The sequence below is a fragment of the Telmatherina bonti genome, assembly GCF_933228915.1.
Source record: "Telmatherina bonti genome assembly, chromosome: 10".
NCBI classification, from domain to species: Eukaryota; Metazoa; Chordata; class Actinopteri; order Atheriniformes; family Telmatherinidae; genus Telmatherina; species Telmatherina bonti.
Window position 1 is genome coordinate 25,545,647 of NC_136628.1, and position 20,695 is coordinate 25,566,341.

The 20,695-nt window shown below is 38.7% G+C and overlaps 1 protein-coding gene across 3 annotated transcripts; it reads right to left on the reverse strand.

Moving 5' to 3' along the window:
- Nucleotides 1–419: 419 nt before the first annotated feature.
- Nucleotides 420–14,465, reverse strand: LOC306761504 (unconventional myosin-Ic-like). 3 transcript variants are annotated; one of them, XM_079247697.1, is made up of 33 exons: nt 14,383–14,465; nt 13,796–14,030; nt 10,995–11,153; nt 10,779–10,894; nt 9,477–9,675; nt 9,245–9,325; nt 8,919–9,098; nt 8,711–8,809; nt 8,342–8,455; nt 8,181–8,252; nt 7,969–8,088; nt 7,758–7,840; nt 7,506–7,611; nt 7,321–7,401; nt 7,153–7,244; nt 6,785–6,879; nt 6,646–6,692; nt 6,429–6,509; nt 6,073–6,178; nt 5,404–5,521; nt 5,200–5,313; nt 4,454–4,530; nt 3,906–3,974; nt 3,430–3,514; nt 3,176–3,335; nt 2,999–3,082; nt 2,800–2,893; nt 2,668–2,723; nt 2,448–2,583; nt 1,259–1,329; nt 1,087–1,184; nt 898–997; nt 420–782 (listed from the first exon to the last, which is right to left on the reverse strand). In XM_079247697.1, the coding sequence occupies exons 2-33, from the start codon at nt 13,811–13,813 to the stop codon at nt 756–758; spliced, it is 3,138 nt and encodes a 1,045-aa protein (XP_079103823.1). In that variant the 5' UTR covers nt 13,814–14,030; nt 14,383–14,465; the 3' UTR covers nt 420–755. The 3 variants fall into 3 exon arrangements, with proteins under 3 accessions (XP_079103823.1, XP_079103822.1, XP_079103824.1); XM_079247696.1 differs by lacking the exon at nt 14,383–14,465 and having other exon boundaries at nt 13,796–14,256; XM_079247698.1 differs by lacking the exons at nt 13,796–14,030; nt 14,383–14,465 and adding an exon at nt 11,888–11,994.
- Between the last annotated feature and the right edge of the window lie 6,230 nt (nt 14,466–20,695).

A 20,695-nucleotide genomic window follows, 5' to 3' on the forward strand; every position in this document is an offset into this window, starting at 1 on the left:
GAGGGTTACATAATTCTTAGGGACCTAGATCTTTACCTCACAAGGCTGGCAAGAGACTTTCTCCTATTGGATTAAAAAAACACAAACATGACTCAGCACTAAAAAGGACAGGACAAACCTGCTCACGAGCAGAAACAAAACAGATAAATAAAACTAAACTGACAAAAACTATTACAGATTTTATATAACACAGTAACTTAAGTTTCTACCTTACACTCCCATGTTTTGTTTATATGATATAAATTTCAGGGCTTTTTCGGGTATTTCCCAGAGTTTCTGTCTCACCTCTAACAGTAAGTCAGAAATAAGCGCTCAGAGCAGCATGAACATCCTGTTTTTCCACCACAACTTCAATCTTTTGGGCTTTCCATAGATATATTTGCTATTTATTGAACATATTTATTAACATGTTATTTATTTAAAGTGTTTTATTTGTGATCTCTAGCAACAGAGAGATACAGTGTTTTACAGACATCTTGTATGTGATGGATAAGTACAGTTGTGTATGATTTACAATAAAATAAGGACATTTTTGAAAATGTGAGTTCATGTAATGATTTCTTTTTAAAAGTTTGAACAATAATCCAAAGTTATCAATAACTGCTGTAAAAACCTTTGAATAATAAAATCTTACTTTTGCTATGCTTTTGCATTCTGCGGTGTCATCCTATCAGCTGCAAGCTAACAAACAAGAAAACTTTTGAATGGCAGTCCTCCAGGCAGCTATGTTTATGTGGTCGCTTTTTTCTCTGTCTTCATGTGGCGTTGATCCGAGGGGCAGTCTGAAGAGAGAAATCAAAATAAACATGGTCAGCTGGACAAAACGTTTTTGATATGTAAGCCCTTCTCCCTGCCTCGCTGTCTCCTCCGCATAATTCAAAACAGCTGCTGACTCACCACTAACAGATGTCCTCGTTTGCCTTTGGCCACCTTCAGCTCCGAACCCCTGATGAAATCAATGATTCCTTCCTTGCCCCGAGCCACAGCAAACCGAATGCTGCATTGGAAACACAATGGGAAAGACAAACACGAGGTTGAGTTGGCAGAGTCCACCAGAGCAGAGCACCAGCCAGATAAGTGCCTCACCTGCCCGGGTTGATGTTGACATAGCTGCTTTTGCTGGCCATCACGGCCAGTTTAGTCACCAGCTCGATCACGTGGCTGCAGTGCAGCACCGCATCAGCCTGAGGGAGACAAAACTGGATTTAGAGTCGCCCTGGTGAGCACATGTAAACAACATAGTCCTGTCCTGATATACCTTCTGTTTGTTATCCTCACAGGGCATGTGCAGGACACACATCCCGTCGCTCAGAGCACTCACGGAGATGCCTGTTCAAAAAGAAATCCTGGCTGGAGCTTATTTATCCACAGAACATATTTACAGTGAAATAGATGCTTTGATGGAAAAGTTGCCATGACTCTAGTATTCACCTACTGTGTTGTAACATGATCTCAATCTTTTGTTTTTTCTGAGTTTTTTTATTTGCTTTGTCAAATGACAAAACTAGAGACCCATTCATCATAAGGTTGCCATGGAGATTTCAGGTGATGTGAAAAGATAGTTAATTGATTCAGGGGTTATAATAAATTATGCTGATTGTAAATACTTAATCTAAAACAAGCAATAAAATAAAAAAAAACAATAATATGAACCTCTGAACCCGTGAAAAACTGATTCTATATCTTTAGGTTCTTTCATTGTTCTTTTTTCTTTATTTATATATTTTTAAAAAAATGCCAAAGATAACTCATTTTGACAGGCAGAAGGTCATGTAGAAAACTATCCTGTAATGATATGCAGCATTTCATTACAAGGTTAAATAAATTACAGGAAAATAGAGAGAAGTGGCTGATGCTAAAACAGCCTCCAGAAATCCAGCAGAACTCTGGATACTGAACTTTTCCAATGGATACAGACCTAACACAAGGCCTGAGAGATGCAGCTGGCCCTTCAGATGAATTCATCTTCCAAAGGCAAGTTTACCATTGGAAATGTGGCTACCGAGAAGCCATTGTTAAGGAAGGCAAACAGGGAGCATAGGCTGAGGTATGCCAGGTGACACAAGAACTGAACTGAAATTCAGCAGCGACAGGTCTTATAGACTGTGAATGCCCCTAAAAGCATGGACCTCAACATATTTAGGTGTGTGAAGATCTTTACAGAAAACATAACAAAAAAGCAGGTAAATATCCACAGAGGAGCAGCGGAGTGTTTGTCTGGACTATTCTTGAGGATTGCTTCAAATAATTACAAGGAAGCTTTACTACGAGGGATTCTGCTATGTTAAAGAATAAAATAGTGATTTATTTGTTTCAATATATAAATCCCTGCACCTTTTTACATGTTTAGGCAGCGTAGATAGAAAAAAGGTCGGTTTAAGACTTTTACAAAGTGGTGCAGATGATAAATTTCTCAAACTGATCTTCAGATTGGGTTTTTTTTTTACCTCTCAGAGCAGCATAGTCAATCTTCTGCTTGATCTTGGTCCTGTCCACCAACACAGCAAAGGTGTTTGTGAGCAGCAGCTGGCGAGGGCGAGGCTTGAAACCCCTCCTGTCATACTTAATCACTGAGACTCCATACTGAGAAGAACAAGGAGGCCATTTACTGCCAGGCAACATTTATCATCACCATCACAGTGTCGAAACAATCCCAACTCATCCCACCTGCACTTTGTCATTGCCAAGAGTCTGGAGGACTTTGAGGCTGATTTGCTCGCGTTCTGTATGAAGCAATTAAAAATGTCTGTCAGTGATAGTGTTGATAAAAAGGCTCCAAGTAGATGTGAAAACATGTACCAAGCCTGGAGTCCAAGAACAACCTCCCAACACTATGAGGGTAGCTGTCTTTCTGATCTTTGAAGATCTCACTGGCTACGACCTTCTGCATCAGCTAGAGGAAAGAGAAGAAGAAAGAAAAGTGAAAGCTGGGTTTTTAAATTTACTGCATTTGTAGCTGAAAAGCAACAATGGACATGTCCTCAGCAATTCTGGTTACCTGCTTCTTCCATTCAGGCTGGACCCTCCGGCAGTACTTCACGACCATGTTCTGCATGTGGAGCCTCTGCAGGTGATCAGAGGCCTGTTGCAAGTCCATAATTTTCATTCGTTAGCCTTATTAACACTTGTGTGTAATGTTCTCAGACAAGAGATAGATCCTCAACCGTATTTGTACCTCAACAAGAGAGGGAGGAGGCGTAGGCCACGATTTGTCCAGCACACTCTTTGGCAGGTTTTTGCTCAGGTTTTTCAGGAAGGAGAAGCAAACATGATCCAGGAAATATTCATTCTCAGGGCAGTATTCCTCATGACGGTAGATGAAGCCTTTTATGAATCTGAAAGGAGAAAAACAGAAACAGATGGAAAGTAACTAAGAATGTACAGTTCAGTGGAGAGAATAAAAAACATGACTAAGCATCAGACAGTCACCTGCGTATCAGATCAGCAGCCTTGCGACGCTTTTTAGCTCTCCGGCGTGCTTTCATCCCTCGCCATGCCGACTGGATTACTATCACTGCACATGCACATGTATGCAAATAATAACAACAACACAATTTTTCACCAACTCCACCAAAAAGAACAACCCAAAATTTGCTCAGGGAAGTTTACAGAAAATATGAAATGAACTTAGACCTTAAAGAAATGCTGGATAAGTGACATATTCCACCAAAAACCCACAAAACAAAGCATTTTCACACACACACACGTACATGTAACAGACTGAAAGAGATAGTCCCAGCATCGCAATGTATTCAAAATAAATATAAAGAAAATATCTAAGGAAAAAAAATGATCAGTTGTTTTTCATAAATATGACTAAAATTATTGTAAATGTACAAGATAAACATGATAAACCTTTATTTAAAGACATTTTTGTATTATTCAGTATGACAGAGGTAGAACACCTGCATGTCTGATGCGGTGGTACTTAGATCTCTCTCTGTAGCCTCTCCATGATGTCTGGAGGATCACCGCTGGAGCAAAACAAGGAAGAGAGGATAAAAATGAATGATTGCTTTTATCCAGTAAGTCCAACTGTGTCGGTCGCTGGCACAAGAACTGTCCAGTATTTCGGCTTAGTGTCCATCCCGCTGTTTGAATGTTTCTCATTATAATGGCCAAATGATGTGTTTGTAGATTATGTATTATATCTGATTGTTGTGGTAGTGTGATGGAGGGATTACAGAATTGAATTGAATTGAATTGAATTGAATTGAATTGAATTGAATTGAATTATTTGATAGTCACAAGAGCATTTTAATGAATGATGTCTTTGGCCAAGGCTAAATGAGAAATAAGAAGATGTTTTACTACAAGTTATAAAAGAACTATCATTACCGGCACTTCTCTGACACCCTAAATAAATGCAAGATTGCCTTACAAAGGTAATATTTAACTGGTTATTGCGATAGAATATATTTCATGTTTATTATTCTGATCACTTGTAACATACCTGTCTCGGGCTTTTTGGCCTCGAGTGCATCTTCAGTGGTGAAGAGAGTTTTTGGGAAACGGATGAAGATCTTTGATCTGCAGAAACAAGACAAGTGTGACACAAAAACTGATTTTATTTTATGTTTTTTTTTTTTAAATGCACCGGCTCGATGCATGTTTACTATTTTTTAGCTGCTCAACTATTCTGCCGCTTCTTCCTCCTGCATATCCCATTTAGTTTTCTCAGTGGCGACACATCTGGACTACAGGTGAGTTAGTTTAGCACCTGATGAAGTCATACTTTATGAAGTGTGCAGAATGTGGTTTAGGTTTGTCTTGCTGCCATAGGTGGAGCCTTCCTTAAAAGAAGTTTTAGAAAGCAACTTATGATGATGCAGGTTGATCAATCCTGGTGCAGTGGCTGCCAAAGGCAATGAGGAAGACAACTATTCAGATTTTGGCTTTGTCCCCCTGCAAAGATTTCTTTAGATTCTTTGAATCTTCTGAAACCAATATGTAGATGACAATGTCCCAAAAACAATCTTCAACTTTATTCAGAGAAATATTGCTCTAAGTGCCGTTTGCTGCCATGTTTGTCTTATATACTCCTCCTCAGTTTTTTTTTTTTTTTTTTTTTTTTTTTTACAAACTGAGCCTCCCGGAGAAACTTTTATAAATTATTAACATTTTCATTTAAATACAGATTTTCAATAATTTCTGTTGTGGTTGACCACAAATGTCAAACTTTATTGGTTCTTTGATTACCTGCCCAGTTTGAACTCCTCTGGCTTGTAGCCTAGATGGTTGACCAGTGTAGAAACTCCATCTATGAGTCTTCCACGCCAGTTGGGCCACGTCTCCGGACACAGGGGCTTATACCTGAAGGCATTTACACCGTGCATTACCGTAAGAACAGAGGTTAAGAAAAATGAACAGCAGCTTCAAGTAGATGAGAGAGAAGTCAATAACCTCTGTAAGAAGGCTTCAAAGCGACGACGATAGGCAAAGCCAGCTCTTCTGACCCTCAAGTTCTCCATTAGACCCAAGTATTTCACCTGGTGTCGGACCAGAACTTCATCAAAGCGTCCTGCAGGCAACATTTTCTCATTTCACGGAACTTATACCAAATGAAATTGTTGATAATGTTACATGGGAGAATTGCACCATTTTTACCTGAAATGAAAACAAACCCAACAAACTGGGATCCTTGCCAGGTTTTATTACAGATCTGCGAGTAACTAACCGATTTAAACCATTTAAAGATAAACGTTTAAAGAACGTTTCCCCATCTTGCTTTGATAATGTACAACTGATGAGCATTACTAACATCCACTGACACTTGGGAGGGAATCATAGCAAGGAGTCAAAAATTAATCCTGAGAAATTTCCATGGAAAACAGAATTTAGAAATTAAAATTTATAATCCCTCATGCAGAATACAGAACTCATGTTGCACCACTGACAGGATTGAATGACCATTCACTGCATAAATTGTTAAAACAGGAATGACCTCTTTTTATCCTTTTTTTTTCTTGATTCGGAATGTAAAAGATAATTATAATTCCTTCTTTTATCTGAGAGTAATTATCTCAAAGGCTTATTTAGCATTTGAATCCATGTAAGAAGATGCGAGAATACCTGGCTGCTTGGCATCATTCGGTTTGATACAGCGCACATAGGATGGCTCTTTAGACATGAGGATCTCCTTTAGCTTCATCAGGCTGTTTTTAAACTGAGTTGCAGCCTTAAGAAAAAAACAAACAAACAAAACAAAAAAAAAAACCCATGAAAGTTGGAAATTTTTCTAATGATTTCTGCTTTTAATGACAGGAGAATAAATATATATGTATGTATGTATATATATATATATATATATATATATATATATATATATATATATATATATATATATATATATAGAGAGAGAGAGAGAGAGAGAGAGAGAGAGAGAGAGAGAGAGAGAGAGAGAGAGAGAGAGAGAGAAAAATTCACACCATCTCTGGACGTTTCTGGTCAATTACTTCCTCTCTGCGGAAACAGTGACTAATTATCTGGTTGTCTGACTGGCACATGACCTGAACAGAAACCAAACCACAAAACCACATGTCAATTCATCACATCCACTTTTTCCTCTTCCTTCAAGCAACAGTGAGACACGCAGCAGTTTTAAAGTTGCGGTAATACCCTGTTTTGTTTTATTACTATCCTCACCTCTTTCAGGTTTCTGTTTAGCGAATCGTTGTTCTTGTCAAGGAACCCTAAGAGAGATAGTTTGATGAATTGGCAGATTTTCAGTCATCCTCCAGTAAATTTCAGTTTGCCTATTTAAGTCTAATAAGCCTTATCTTACCAGTGACATTATAGTTGACCTCTCCAGCATAATGCAGCAGCCTGAACTCCTCCCTGCTCATTACCCTGCGAGTTTTCCCATTTGCCAGCTTGTGCCTGAGGGAAACACACATATACAACTCAAATAAAAATGGGCTTGGCTATTTTTTTTTATTTTTTTATTTTTATTTTAAAGAGCAACACAAAGTGTTTTATATGAAACAACAGTGATTTAATATCAAATCAAAATCATTTTAACATCAAATTTCAAAATAAACCTTCCCATACACAGACATATAATCTAATCTGACCTCCACCACCAATCCCTTTATATAGATATACTAACATAGGTAGACTTAAAGTAATTCACTGAAATGACATAACGCCTACGTGATGAAATGGGGATGGCCGCCCACTGTGTCCTCAAGCTTCTCCAAAAAGGAGGCATCGCAAGTCTCTCCGGGTCTGAGACATTCCTCATCCTGAAACACATCACAGTATCACACAGTAATAAAAGGAAAGCCAGCATAGAGAGAGCCAAGCAGATGCCATACACACCAGAATGGAGATGATGCCTTTGTACTTCTCCTCTATCAGGTCACAAATGATCTTGTTGTCAAAGTATTGCACAGTCTCCCACTACAATTTACAGCAAAAATTATATGTAAGCATGGATATCTACAGTATATATATGCAAAGATGAACTTATTTGTTTTGACAACCCAAACAATAAACAAACTCACAGCAATTCCTTCAGTCTCATACTCCTCCTGCTCAGATCTGAGAGTCAGCTCGATAAAGAGCTGCTGGAGCTTTTCGTTGCAGTAGTTGATGCAGAATTGCTCAAAGCTGGAGGGAAATTAGGGCAAATACATGTTGGAAGTTATGGGAAAAGTAATGAAGAGGTAAAAACTGAAAGATAAATTTCCCCACAGACTGTGTTAAAGATTAGTTAAAGCTGTGTAGGAAAGGGTGGAATGAAACACAAGTCATACCTGTTGTGCTGTAGGACCTCAAAACCATAGATATCTAGAAGCCCTATGACTGAAGAACCTTTGCTGCTGTGGTAGATTTCGTCCTGCATATGCAAACAACACATCAGCTGTAAAGAACTGCAGCAGCCACACAAAATAATTGCATATATTTATAATAATAATAGAAATAATTTTAAGTTCAACTGAGCTGTTTTGGGATCTGTTAAGTCACCTTCAGAGCCAGTGACTGATTGATCTTCTCCACCAACCAGGTGAAGGTCCGACCATACACCGCCTTGGCTAAAGCATCGCGAGCAGATAGTGCCTGCTCAAAACTTAGTGGGCTGATCATCTGCAATGAGACAAATAAAATGCAGATTAAAGAAAACAAATCATGCAGCAAACAGGTGAAAGTCTAAAGAAAACAGGCAAACGGATGATCACCTCCTCTCCCTTGGCTGTCAGTTTCTTGTGAGTGAGCGCTTCCTTGAGGGCTGAGCCATCAACACCCAGCAGCTGCAAAACAACAATGCATCCACTCTCAGCAAACACTGTTTTTTTCTGCACAGTTGAGCATCCAGCAATATCAGTGGGACTGTTCTGACCTTCGCAAGATTTGACAGCTGAGTCTCAGTGGTGATGTAAGTTTCTCCTTCCTCTCCTTCCCCAAAGACAGTGTTTCCCAGATGCAGAACACCAGCGATGATATTCAGCAACTTCTAAGGTCAGACAGAAAGAACAGCAGAAAATATCTCTGCAGATGTTCTGTTTTCATGATGACCTGAAATGTGATGTTTAGTTTTTGTGTAAATATGTACGTTTACAAACAAGGAATGTATTAAATAAAGTACATCGATGTCAGCTCATTGCTCAGTTTGCATTCAGTGCCTCAACAGTCTCCATTTACTGCATGCTGCATTTTAAATGTGAGGAATCAGAAAACTAAAGACAAGAAAACAAGACTTTTTACAGACCTGCACTTCTTCTTCTGTGAAGCCAATCACAGGCAGGGCCTTCATCACCACTTTCCAATTATTCTTGTCATTTATGGAGCTGACTCTAGGACAGTTCCCCTAAGGGTATATAAAAAAAAACCTCAAAATGACAACTAAGCTGTGCAATTCCACTGACTTGTCATTTAAAATGACTAATGCATCAACGCGCCACACACATACAGAGTACCTTGACCAGATAGCGGTAGTTCTGAGGCTTTCTTTCAAGGTCCAGTGTTTTAAGCAAGTCATCATCCCCTCCATCCAAAAGCTGATAGAAGATGTGAAAATTTCTTTCGCCGTGGTTCTGGTGAACAACACGGGATTTCTCCAGCAGGTAGTTGAGGATGTGACCACCCACTGGTGCTCCCTTGGAGAGGAAACATAAAAATCAGTCACTTGGCTGATTATCTCAGTAGTTTAAATGTTAAAGATATGTGTGGCATAACTTTACTCAGAAAAATTTTAAGTACTTTATCTTTCTATAAAGTAGGAAATGTCCAAGAAAACATTTACCCAAAAGTCAAACTGAACATCCATGTACTTTCCAAAGCGACTGGAGTTATCATTCCTCAGTGTTTTGGCATTACCGAATGCCTTCACAGGGAAAATGACCACAAAATGATCAGTGTAATGACATGAAATAAAGAGGTATACAGCTTTAATGATATCTTGATAGTAGGCAAGTAATCATATGAGTATTTTTTTTGTTAATGTGGGCTGTTCAGCTCATAAAGCTAAAGATTACCTCCAGGACAGGGTTCGACTGCAGGAGGCGGTCGCCGAGGACAGCCATGTGATCATTAGTGGGACAGGTGACAGCGTAGTAAAGGAGGATCTTTTTTGAGGCTTCTGTTTTACCTGCTCCACTCTCACCAGAAATGAGAATACACTGGTCCTTCCTCTCTGTCCGCATTGCTCGGTAAGTGTTGTCTGATAAGGCATAGCTGGTGGAAAATACAAAGAAAAAAAAAAAGATTTACTGAAATGCTGTGCAGCATAATACCATGCACACAATTGATAAACTAGTGAAAAAAGTACATTTTTCTTGTCAAGACTAATTAAAAATGTAACCTTATAAAACCCAAGGTACCCCAATAGAGTACTGTTGAGACTAGATGGTGCCAAACCGCCAAAGTGGCCATTTTGAAGATCTTACCTGAAACATCCATGATTTCTAATTTTGTTCTGTTTCACTTTACCAGAGCTGGCCCTTGCAGAGACAATGTATACATATTGTACTATAGTTTGATAGATGTTTAGAGCTCTAACTGCATCATTCCAAAGGTATAATCACATCCTGTTAACCTTGGGTTTTTTATTAAGCGAGCCTGAAACTTTTTGTTTGTGCTATGTGCCTTCTTCATTTATTCTTCCCCAGTAGCATATGTACTGATATCTAAACGTCTTTAAAAATCTCACAAATGTTCCTTTTACAATGACTTCAAAAGCATTCAACCTTTGACCTTCTGGCTGCAGAGTTGCAGGTTTCATCATGGGTATGTAATTTCCAAAGAGAATAGGCACAGAGCTCAAAGGGTTAATCCTGATCATAAATTCACCCGTTTCAAACAATACTTTTAAGAATAATATTCTGACTTTTTGTTAGATGGCAAATAAGGATTGAGATTGCATGATAAGATGTTAAGGGAAATTTAAAGATTTCACCATAAAAACACTAAAGTCCCTTCACCAGCTACCTGGTCAACATAAAATCACTTTCAAAATCCTCCTAATAAAGCACAAAAAAGCTTTATAAGTCTTTCAGTACATCATGGATTTGCTCACTTTCAGGGTTCTCAGGTCATCAGATGAAGATTTTCTGGCTGAAGCCAATATTACAGTAATTCCATATCTGTGTAGCGGGCTTTTACTTAAAAATCCTTGGAAATCCTTTTTTTATTAAAGATAAATTCAGGAGAAGAGAAAAGCTGTCTTGTTTCTACGTATTGGTGGCGTGGTCTAATGGTCAGACAAGATTAGCAATCTGAATGAAGTGTTTTGTTTTCTGATGTTCCACAGACACAGACACAGTGTTTTTATGACTCACATGTGAGGTGATATTTCATAGAAGCTGACTCCTCTGTAACGTTCCATCTGCTGCTTGGAGTAAATCTCCAGCTCTTTGTAGGGATTCACAGACACCAACACTGAGCCAATATATGTCTGTGGCAAAATATTAGAGGCAGAAAAATCATGTTGAAACACTGTTTGCCAAAACAAGCTGCAATATTTTGGAGAGAAGTAAAATATTTGGCCACTTTACATAAATGAGATTTTCTCTAAAGCGTCTCCGCAGGTTTTCTATGAAGGCTGCCTCGCTGTTATAGTTTTCCAGCAGGACAGAGTCCTGCACCCCAACCCTGTCCCGGGCAGTCAGGGCACTCTCCATCACCAGACGCACTCGTCCTTCAACGTCCACTTCCTATGTAGACAGTGAGGTAAAAACTGTATCAGTGAAAGTAAATGTTGCAATAGAAGTGTAGCAGTCCTGAGCTGCTGCTGCACATTTTAAATGAAAAGAGAAAATTAAATTTTTTTCATGCTGACTCTTTGATGGATGTAATAACCCAATTTTAACCAGCAGGGGGCGCAAAAACTCCCTTTTTGTTTGACGTATGCCACGTTCAGTCAGATATAAACAACCATCTGCAGCCCCAAATGAGAATAACTGGCACATTACATTTTACTAACTATAATCAGTTTATGTAAAACAACATCAGGAAAACATTCAGAATATCTGGGCAGATGAGTCAAGACTCACAGGCTCTGTAAACACACAAAGTTAGAGCAGCTCCACAGCGCCTTGCCAACATTAAACAACGAAGACGTTTAAGGAATCCAGATAATAAACAGAGAGGACAGACTGCTGTATTTTGCAATGGAGACATAGTGTATTATAATGTATGTATATTACACACATTCCTGCATCACCAGACTAGGTTTTAATCAGGACCACTGTGAAAATGTGTGTATATGTCAACTGCACTGTGATGACAAGCATCAAAGTGCAGATAGGGCAAAATTACCAGACAGAACCGTGGAATTCTCAGATATGCCCTTTAGCAAGACATCACAAACACACACACACAAACTCACACACACACACACACACAAATGAATGCATGCACACATAGTACGTTAGCAGTCAATACTTACTGGTGAAAATGATCCAGAAAAGCAATGTGGTGTGCAATCAATCCACTACACTCCAAACAAACTAAGAGCACTCTGCTCAGTATCAAAGGCTCAATCATGAGAGAAGCCCTTCTGTTTTGCCTTCACAAAAAAAAATAAATAAATAAATAAATCAAGCAGAAAGTGGAACAAAGGGGCTAGACTTCCACAGGACTTCTGTTTATCTTGAATGCAAGAGCCTCTCAGGGGTCTCGTTTGCCTGCTTAATGCAGCTAAAAGGTCATTATCTCTGAGAACTGGATGCAGGAAAATCCGTGGTAAAAAAACAAAAAAAAACAAAAAAAACATGAGGACAACAGTGGAAGAGAGCCAAGAGCAAAGGAAAGTCAGTGGACACTTCCACTGCAGCCCCTCCTCCCTGCTTCACCTCCAGAGTATTGTTCTCCCACTTGCAGGTGGGCTTCCCACAGATAGTAAATACAGTTCACAGTCAGATTTTCCAGAGGATACATGTAAGGAATGTTGAGGTCAAACAAAGGGCAGATTACCCCCAAAATATTTTTCCTTTTTTTTTTTTTATTCATACCTCAGCCAGGCTTCCAGTTATGACTGCTGGGTATGCAGCTAATCGTGACATTTCTGAAGATCTACGATTATTTATGGTTTAATCTCATAAGAAATTGAGGCTCAACCTGTAGATTTTTTTTTTTTGCACAATTGAATGGCTTGGATTGCACACATATATATTTACACTTGCTTTAGAGGTTGAAACTTAATATCTATAAAGTGTTTGTCTAGAATAGACTGCTATGAGACTCCAGTATGTTCTGTTTATTTATGCATATCTCATGGGAGATGATTATGGGTAGCTCTCCCAGGCTCTGAGCTGCTCTGTCCTGCAATCTTCATGCCATCTTCTATAGATCTTTGATACCTTTTAAATTAATCTGCAATTTACCGTAGCAGCTGTGCTGACAGCCCCTGGGCAGCTTGTACAAAGTATAATGATTTTGTGCAGCGATTCAGATTGGAGCAACAGTCTCGTCTTCCCCTTATGACTCAAAATCCCAGTAAACAAACCGTTGAGGCTCTCCCTCTGACCAGTCACAAGTTTGACTTTGTACTTTAATTCCAGGAATTGTATCGCTGTAAAATGTGGACCAAAATAACTTTTAGCAATGACAAGTCTCAGCCAATAGAAGGCTTTGTTTGCAAAGAAAGGGTGGTAAATCTTATGGGAAGTGAAAATGACTTTTTAGGAAACCTTTGCGGTTGAGATGCCTGATAAACTACACACCTGGGATGGAGATTCAAACAGAAAACAATATAATCCCTGCAGCTTTGCTGACAGTGAACTGACCTAAGGCCTGCTTGTTTGAGCAGAGAGAGTCTGATCTGGCAGACTGAGCCTGAATGCTTAATGTGGGATTTGACTCTGAGTACCAGAGAGCTTTACTGGAATCTGAGGGTTTGTAGGTGCAGCTGCAGTGATAGCCAGCAAGGAGGTTAACAGTGGGACTTGGCTTGAGGCTCAGTGACTAAGCTCTGCTGGGCTGACTACATACAGATTGTCTTCCTTATAAGGCTTGCCCTACCACTGCATCCCAGGGAGAACTGGTCTGCTCCCACAGCTGGCTCCTTGCCACTCATGTGCCAGTAATGCATTGGGTGTAAAAAAAATACCAAATTCATCCTCTTTGGCTAGTTTTGGTTACAGCTTCTACAAAAACCAAAATATAGACTGACTCAACAACAGGGAAGATGTGACTCATTGTTTAGTTATGCTTTTCCCTCTCCGGTGTCTCCCAGGGTGATTGGATCTCAAGTTTTATTGTAAGAGTACAAAGAATGCAGAAATGCATTAAATCAACTCAGTGAGCAGCTCTGTATATAAAAAGAAAACAAAGCGCAGCATGGCAAAGATCTTACCCTGGCTTGATACTTCATCCTGTCCTGTTACTGTTGGGAGACTGCTGAAGTGGTGGTTCCCTCTCAAATTGCCGCTCCACCTCCTCCTCTGTCAAACACACCTCGCAGTTTCACCTTCTCATCCAGCTTTGCCTCATTGGGCGACACAGCACGACAACTTGTCCTGTCTCCCGTCAATCACTTTCTCTCAGCTTGATCTCCTTCTCCTCTGTCTTTACTTCCCTTGTGTCCAACCCTGTGAGGACAAAGCACAGGCACTTAGGTGGAAAAAAAGAAAAACAGCAGCTCCTTTTGTTGACACCTTCAGTCCATCTTGCTCATGACAGGTCACAGCAAATTAAACTTTTGTTTGAGCCCTTCTTCTACCATTTTAAACCATACTGCAAGAAACAAGGGCAGGAGCTCCACGTTCACGTCACAACGAAAGAAAAAAAAAAAGTCAGGGGAAAGTATGCTGTGGGATAATGAAATGATAAAAAAAAGTAGAAGAAACAGAGAGCTGAGAGAGTCTGGAAACATTTACTAAGACCCTGAAACTATAAAAATATAATCACTGCACAGCTATTTAAAAAAGAAGCAGTACTCACATGACAAGATCTCACTAGATTCTTTCTTTCTGTCCTTTCTTCCCTCCCTGCTTTATTTACTCCCTCCCTTTTGCTCCCACAAGCCGAGGCAGATTCACATGGGATGTGAGTTATGGAGGACTTTTGCCAGCAGGTCTGCCTGTCTCCTTGTGGTTGTCCTCCACTGCTGATGAAATAACTCGCACCATTGCAGAAATTTCACTCCGCAGATGTGACATAAGCTGGAGGGTTTTTTTTGTGGTTTTTTTTTGTTCCACATCTGTTTGGTTTTCATGGCAACAATCATAAATGTTTAACACGTCAGTTTGTGCGCATGTGCTGTGCTGTGTGTGGATCATCAGATTCCTCTGTTGTTATGTTCCTTCCCATTCTGGCATGGATGAAAGTGCTGTTAAGGCCACGTCCCTCCTCTGAGAGAACAGCACCCTCCTCTGGTTTCTCACTCCTCATCTTTCCCTCCCTTCGTTCTCCCTCACTCTTTCCTTGCCTCACTTGTTTTTCCCCTGCCGTCTTCAGATATCGAACTCTGAGGAATCTGTGTAATGCTGCCCAGATGGGGAAATGTTTTTTTTTTTTGTTTCTTTTTTTGTTTAGTTTTTTTTTTTTTTTAATTCTTCTCAAGTTGCACTCTCCCTTCTACTCTTGCACACAAAGTGTGTTGTGTAAACTAATAGGGAAGAACTGGAGAGCTCTTCCATTTAAAAATGTAAAAGTTATTGAAAAGCAGTCCTCAAAACCCTTCTGAAGTGTGGTTTCCAGGCCTCCGTGGATTATCAGCCCACTGACTTGTTTTTCTTTTGTTTTTGTTTTGGTAAAGCATCTGTCATTGCAAAACTGGGCGGGACAGTGTGGAGTGCAGAAGTATGAAATAAGTCATGTAGCTGGCATATAAAAGCTTAAGACAGCACTCTATAAAGCTTGATAGTTCAGTTAGAAAATTATTGCAACTCAGAAACGGAGTAGCGAGTGGAGATTACTGGATGTTGTTTAATCCGTTTTCAGCGAAAATGTCTTTAAAAAAAGACACCAGAACTTTAGCATAAGGTTCATCGGCATGTGTTTAATGTCTAGGGATGCCAAGGGAAATCAGAGAGTGTATTCATTTGTGTAAAAAGGTTGTGTTGATCACTGTGCTGTAAACTGCAATAAAACAGAGGAGGAATGTGAAATTTCCATCATTGCCTTTTTTTTTTTTCATAATCAATGATTCCATGCACATAGATGTCATTGATCATCTTCAGTACATGACTGTTTGCATTACAACACACTTATGGTCTTGTTTTGTGAACATTGGCATCTAAAAATTGTGCAAAAGTTCAAAATAAACACCACTTTGTGTTTCATTATTATTATTTATTTTAAAGTAGGAGGTCATTTCTGTCTTTTTGTTCGGCCCTTATAAAGGTCCATCAGGCTTAAAGGATTAAAATGCTCACAAAGTAGCATGGAAATTGATTAATTCTTAATTGTTGAGCCTATTGTTGGGGTCAAGAATAAGCAAGTAATCTTGTATTGGTTACTTAGGTACTCAGCGGTCTTGCCTCGGACACTGGTTTGCTGTCAAATGTGTGCCTTCTCTTTATATTGTGGCAGGATGAAGATGCAAACTAGCTTTTTGCTTTAACTGGTGTCCAGTTGCTCTTCAGCCTCCACTTTACTGGTCTGGAATCACAAAAAGTCATGGTGGGGTTTTCTTACAAATATCTTTTGTTGTATATACACTAGCTTGAATCCCAGCTGTGTTTTGTATACACATGTGAGACAGAATGAGTATAGATGAAATGGAAACCACAGGAGAACTCCTCTCCATGGCTGGTTTCTTTGATTTGCACATATAATAGTACCTGATACAAATCTCACTGCCAACAAAGCCAAATTAATGCTCCAGTCAGTGAAGAACGACAGAGTTTACCCTCCTCACCTTATCGTCTGAGCTGTTTTTCAACCACTGTTCCTACCTTTGTTTAGCAGTTCCTGTGAGAAAGGTTTCCTTCCTAAATGTTTCCTGATGTTCAGGATCTTCCATAAAGAAAATTGTTCTTCTGTTAATCAGCCTTTCTTCATCTCTTTGCCATCTCCACTGAGAGTAAACCATTCATTTGAAATGCAGTAAAGCCGAAAGGAAAGTTTGATCAACCGGAATGTGATGATCAGCTTTTTAATACCTTCAACCTTATAAAGGAAAACCAGTTTTCTCTTTCCTCCAAACCCCCTTCTGTCCAACACAAGGAAGAGTTTCTCAAGCATGCCTTTTTTTTTTTTGGCAACAACCCTCTGGCTGATTTCAATTTCAGATAATAACATTATGAAAAACTAATTTTGACCATCTGACATGTTCTGAAGAACCCCCCCCCCCAAATTTGTATCTAAATTTTTAAATGTTTACAATTCAGTTTTTACAATGAATCACGGAGGAACGGTGACTTACTTGGGTGGGGTGGAACATTTTTTCCCCTCTCTCCTCTGTCTTCCAGTTCTCTCTCTCTCTGCCCAACAAGCACATTCACAAACACTTGTTCAATTCCTAGCTGCAATCCACCAAAATCCACAGTTTAGTATGATATAGCATATTAAACTGTGTATTTTCTTGGTACAGATGACATTTTCTGCCCATTGTCCATCTGCGTTGAGCTCCCACAGCAGCCGTCTGTTCTTGCTTTGACCCCCTTCTAACCTCTGCTGCCTCTCATCTCCCAGATCCCTGTTACACCTCAAAGGCTCTTTATAAATTTACCAAAGTGTAAAGCAACCCACCCCCACCCCCCCATGATTCACCTAGCTATGAAAACACATTTAAATGTAGTTTTTAGAAATTCAGAACTGAAAATTTTGACAGAAAATAAAACTTCTTACATAAAAATTCCCAATTCTTATAAGTCTTGATAACTATATATATAAAAAAAAGGTCAACATAAAGATGAAATTGGAATTTAGTAATGGTTCTTCCATTGCCTGAACACCAAGACAAAAACAAACATGAGGTTTTAACTGCATGCAAGTTTCTGGATTAAACACAGTCTTGTGGCTCTGCCTAGTGGTAGCACTCCCAATTACACTGCTGATGTGTGTGGAAATGAGATAAATTGTCATTCTAGTTTTGTTAAGAAAAAAAAACCAACCGATAAAAAGACAGACCAAAGAAACGTGGTGAGTACAACAGAGAGAGAGTATACAGTTTTAAAGAAAGTAAGCATCTGACACACAAATATAAGATACAAGCATGTTTCTAATACACCAAAAACATCTGCAGAAGAACGTGTCCTCACCTGGTTTCCCTGAAGGATAAGAATGAACAGTGAACACCTTCTTCTACGTCAATAGCAGTCAGTTAACTCACAAACTTTGGTTACTTGTCCAGCTGAAGCCAAAGCGTGCAGACTGCAAAAATCTATTCCAAGCTTGTCTGTTCAGTTGCAGCTCTGCTTGTACCTGCCAGGATCCTCTGAACAGATACAGTTACCCACTGCAGGAAAAATTCATCGAACAAAAAGCTTAAAACCTTCAAAACAAAACCAGACAACTTCATGAATCATTGGCTTAAAAAGTGATCAAAGGTGTTAAGTAGTTTTTGGTCTGTAAATCCACCAGGAGGCAGCAACACTAAAGTTTATAGTTATTAGCGATGATGCTGAGATGAGATGATCTTTCAAAGTGCGGGTGCTCGATTGGATCTGTTGCCATCTGATCCAACCTACACCAACACTTACCACCAATTGCTGCAGAGCATTTGCCTCTCTGGCATCCCTGTTGTTGATGTGGTCAAGGATCAGCATAACAATGGTGGAGGAACAGTGAGACCCTGTGCAGAGCAGGTTATGAATATCTAGACTGCAAGAGCCAATGAGAACCATCGAAGCTGCTGTATCTGTAATCTCTTAACCACGCCACTGAGGAGAACGTTGACAAAGATGCATTTTCCTAGTTGAAAATGAAAGACTGCTATTTCTAACCTGTGGGAATATTATTTTTCTCACCTCCTGTGAGAAAAATAATCCTCCACTCTTCATGTGGAGTCATGTCAGAGTAATAAGTCATCCTTTATCGTTGTGCAGAATATATATTTGCTTTCAGACTCTTGCAAGAATGAGACCACGAGTGTTGCAGACCACTGCTGAATGTATCCTGAGTGCATTCTCTCCTGTATTTAGGGCTGCTTACTGTGACCAAGTCATCCAGGTTGCATGTTAGTAGCAATATGTGGAAGAATATGTGCAGTGGCCTGATCATGGTCTTGCTGATGCTGTTGCTGTTGTTGAACCATCATCTTGAAAAGTAAAACACAGAAGTCGTGGTTGGAAAAGTTCTGCTTTGTAGAAGAGAGAAGCTAAGTGTCGCTTTGAAATTAAATCTATAGTTTTCAGCTCCTCGCAGCTCGAAGCAACTTGCCATCAAATGCCATTCAACCAAAACTTAGTAAAGTCTCTGTGGACCACGGACTAGCCTTTTTAATAACTGCATTTTCTATTCTGTCCTACTGAAGGCTCCAAATTCATCACTTTGAGTAGGGAGATCAACAGAGACACTTTGTTTTTGTTAACATACACATATTTTAAAGTGGTTGTGGTCTGAGCCAGTTAGTCTTTCTACTTGTTAATGAAAGATGTGACCAACTGCCACAGTTTAGTGCTACTGATGCTAAAATCAGACCATTTATATTAACTGGTTTCTAAAAAAAAAATGTAACAAATAATATAATAATTTCATACAAGGCTGGATTGTAATTAAAGTGAGACAAGTCATTCTAAAATTTTCCTTATTGTCTGCATGTTGCATGTGAATCTAAAAAGTCTAAACAGTTTCAAAACTATAAGTTCGCACTTTAAAGAATGATATCCCAGAGAGGATGCAACTCATTAAATATCTTTTCTAGGCATTTTCCTTTCTTTAATCACTGTTATTAATGTCATATGCAAATACAATGCCTTACAAATCAATTTTGAGCATGCTTTAAATAGATATAGAGCAAATGTCTGCCACTCTAGAAAAAATTTTGTTTCCTGAAAACTGAGAAAAGTAAACTTCTCATGACAAAATCATAAAATGATAAACATTTGATTAAGAAAAATGGTCTGTTAGTAGAGAACAAAGAATAGCTTTTAGAAGAGGTGATGAATGAAATGACAGTGCTGCACGTGTTAATTTTATTCCTGGCAAGACTGATATGAACTCACAATTGACTAAAGCAAAACCCAACAGATGCCTGATACTTTTCTAAAACTTTTCCTTTGCCGAAATGGCACATGTCTTTAAACCAATTGATACAAGAGGAAAACTTGGCAATTAAACTGTATGTAAAGTATGCTAACCACCTTTAGTCATTTATTTATTTTACTAAAGTCTTTCAAAATTTCCTTGCCAGATTTAGTCTTGTTTCAAAAGCTTGGATGAATTGTAGATAATCCTCAATATGACTTATTGAATGTTGACTGCATTTTAAAATGATTCTCCCTTGTAATTAGGACAGAAGACAGTTTCAGAGGCTTTTTTTTCTAGTTTTCATGATGATTATTTTTCAATGAAGCCCGTGTTCTTTGTTAAAGAATGTTTATTATCGTTGTGATCCTTGAACACATCCAACACTATGTTGGTATGTAAGATATATTACATTTAAAATGGTGCTTGTAGGAAAATATTTATATACGCATAATATATTTTTCACTGATAAATTCAAGGCCCTCAATTCGAGACATGAATCACTTGAACTAAATGTAGAGAAAACTTACTAGTAGAATCAGATAAAACACTAGTAGCCTATTGAGTATCAAATAATAAAGTGGCATGCTGCAGGCTGGGACAGGCATCAAGTAAGGATTGTTCTCACTGTCTAAGCTCACTGCCATTGATACTTGGTCATTATTTTCTATGATTGACTAAAAACACAACATGGAAAGGAGAGAAAAGACGGGCCATCCTATCTGCTAAATAATAAGCTCACACTTTTTCACCTTTTTAAACTCATTTTATTTCTTTATTGAACGAATTAATTGATAAGGCCTTATTATTATTATTGTAATATTAATATTAACATTATGAATATTTTCTTCCTTAGTATGTAAATGTACATATATGTGTGTGCATGTACAAATGTATGTATAGAAATGTACGTGTTTTTTCTTTTCTTACCTTTTTTTGCTCATTTAAAATAAATAAACAAACTAAAGTTAACTAAACTAAAAACTAAACATTATGCTGAAATCTTATTGCCTCCAAAGTCCAGCACCACACAATCTTAACTCAACCACCTCAACTTTTATCAACAAATTGTTTTACTAACTTGTTCTTTATCTGAGGACATTGAGGGTTGAATATAAGT

What these genes read in the sequence shown, in the direction of transcription:
- LOC306761504 (XM_079247697.1), bottom strand. An exon ending in ATGAGACTGAAGGAATTGCT is followed by an intron (nt 7,402 to 7,505) that starts GTGAGTTTGTTT and finishes TGTAAATTGTAG; the next exon opens with TGGGAGACTGTGCAATACTT. An exon ending in GTGAGGATAACAAACAGAAG is followed by an intron (nt 1,185 to 1,258) that starts GTATATCAGGAC and finishes TGTCTCCCTCAG; the next exon opens with GCTGATGCGGTGCTGCACTG.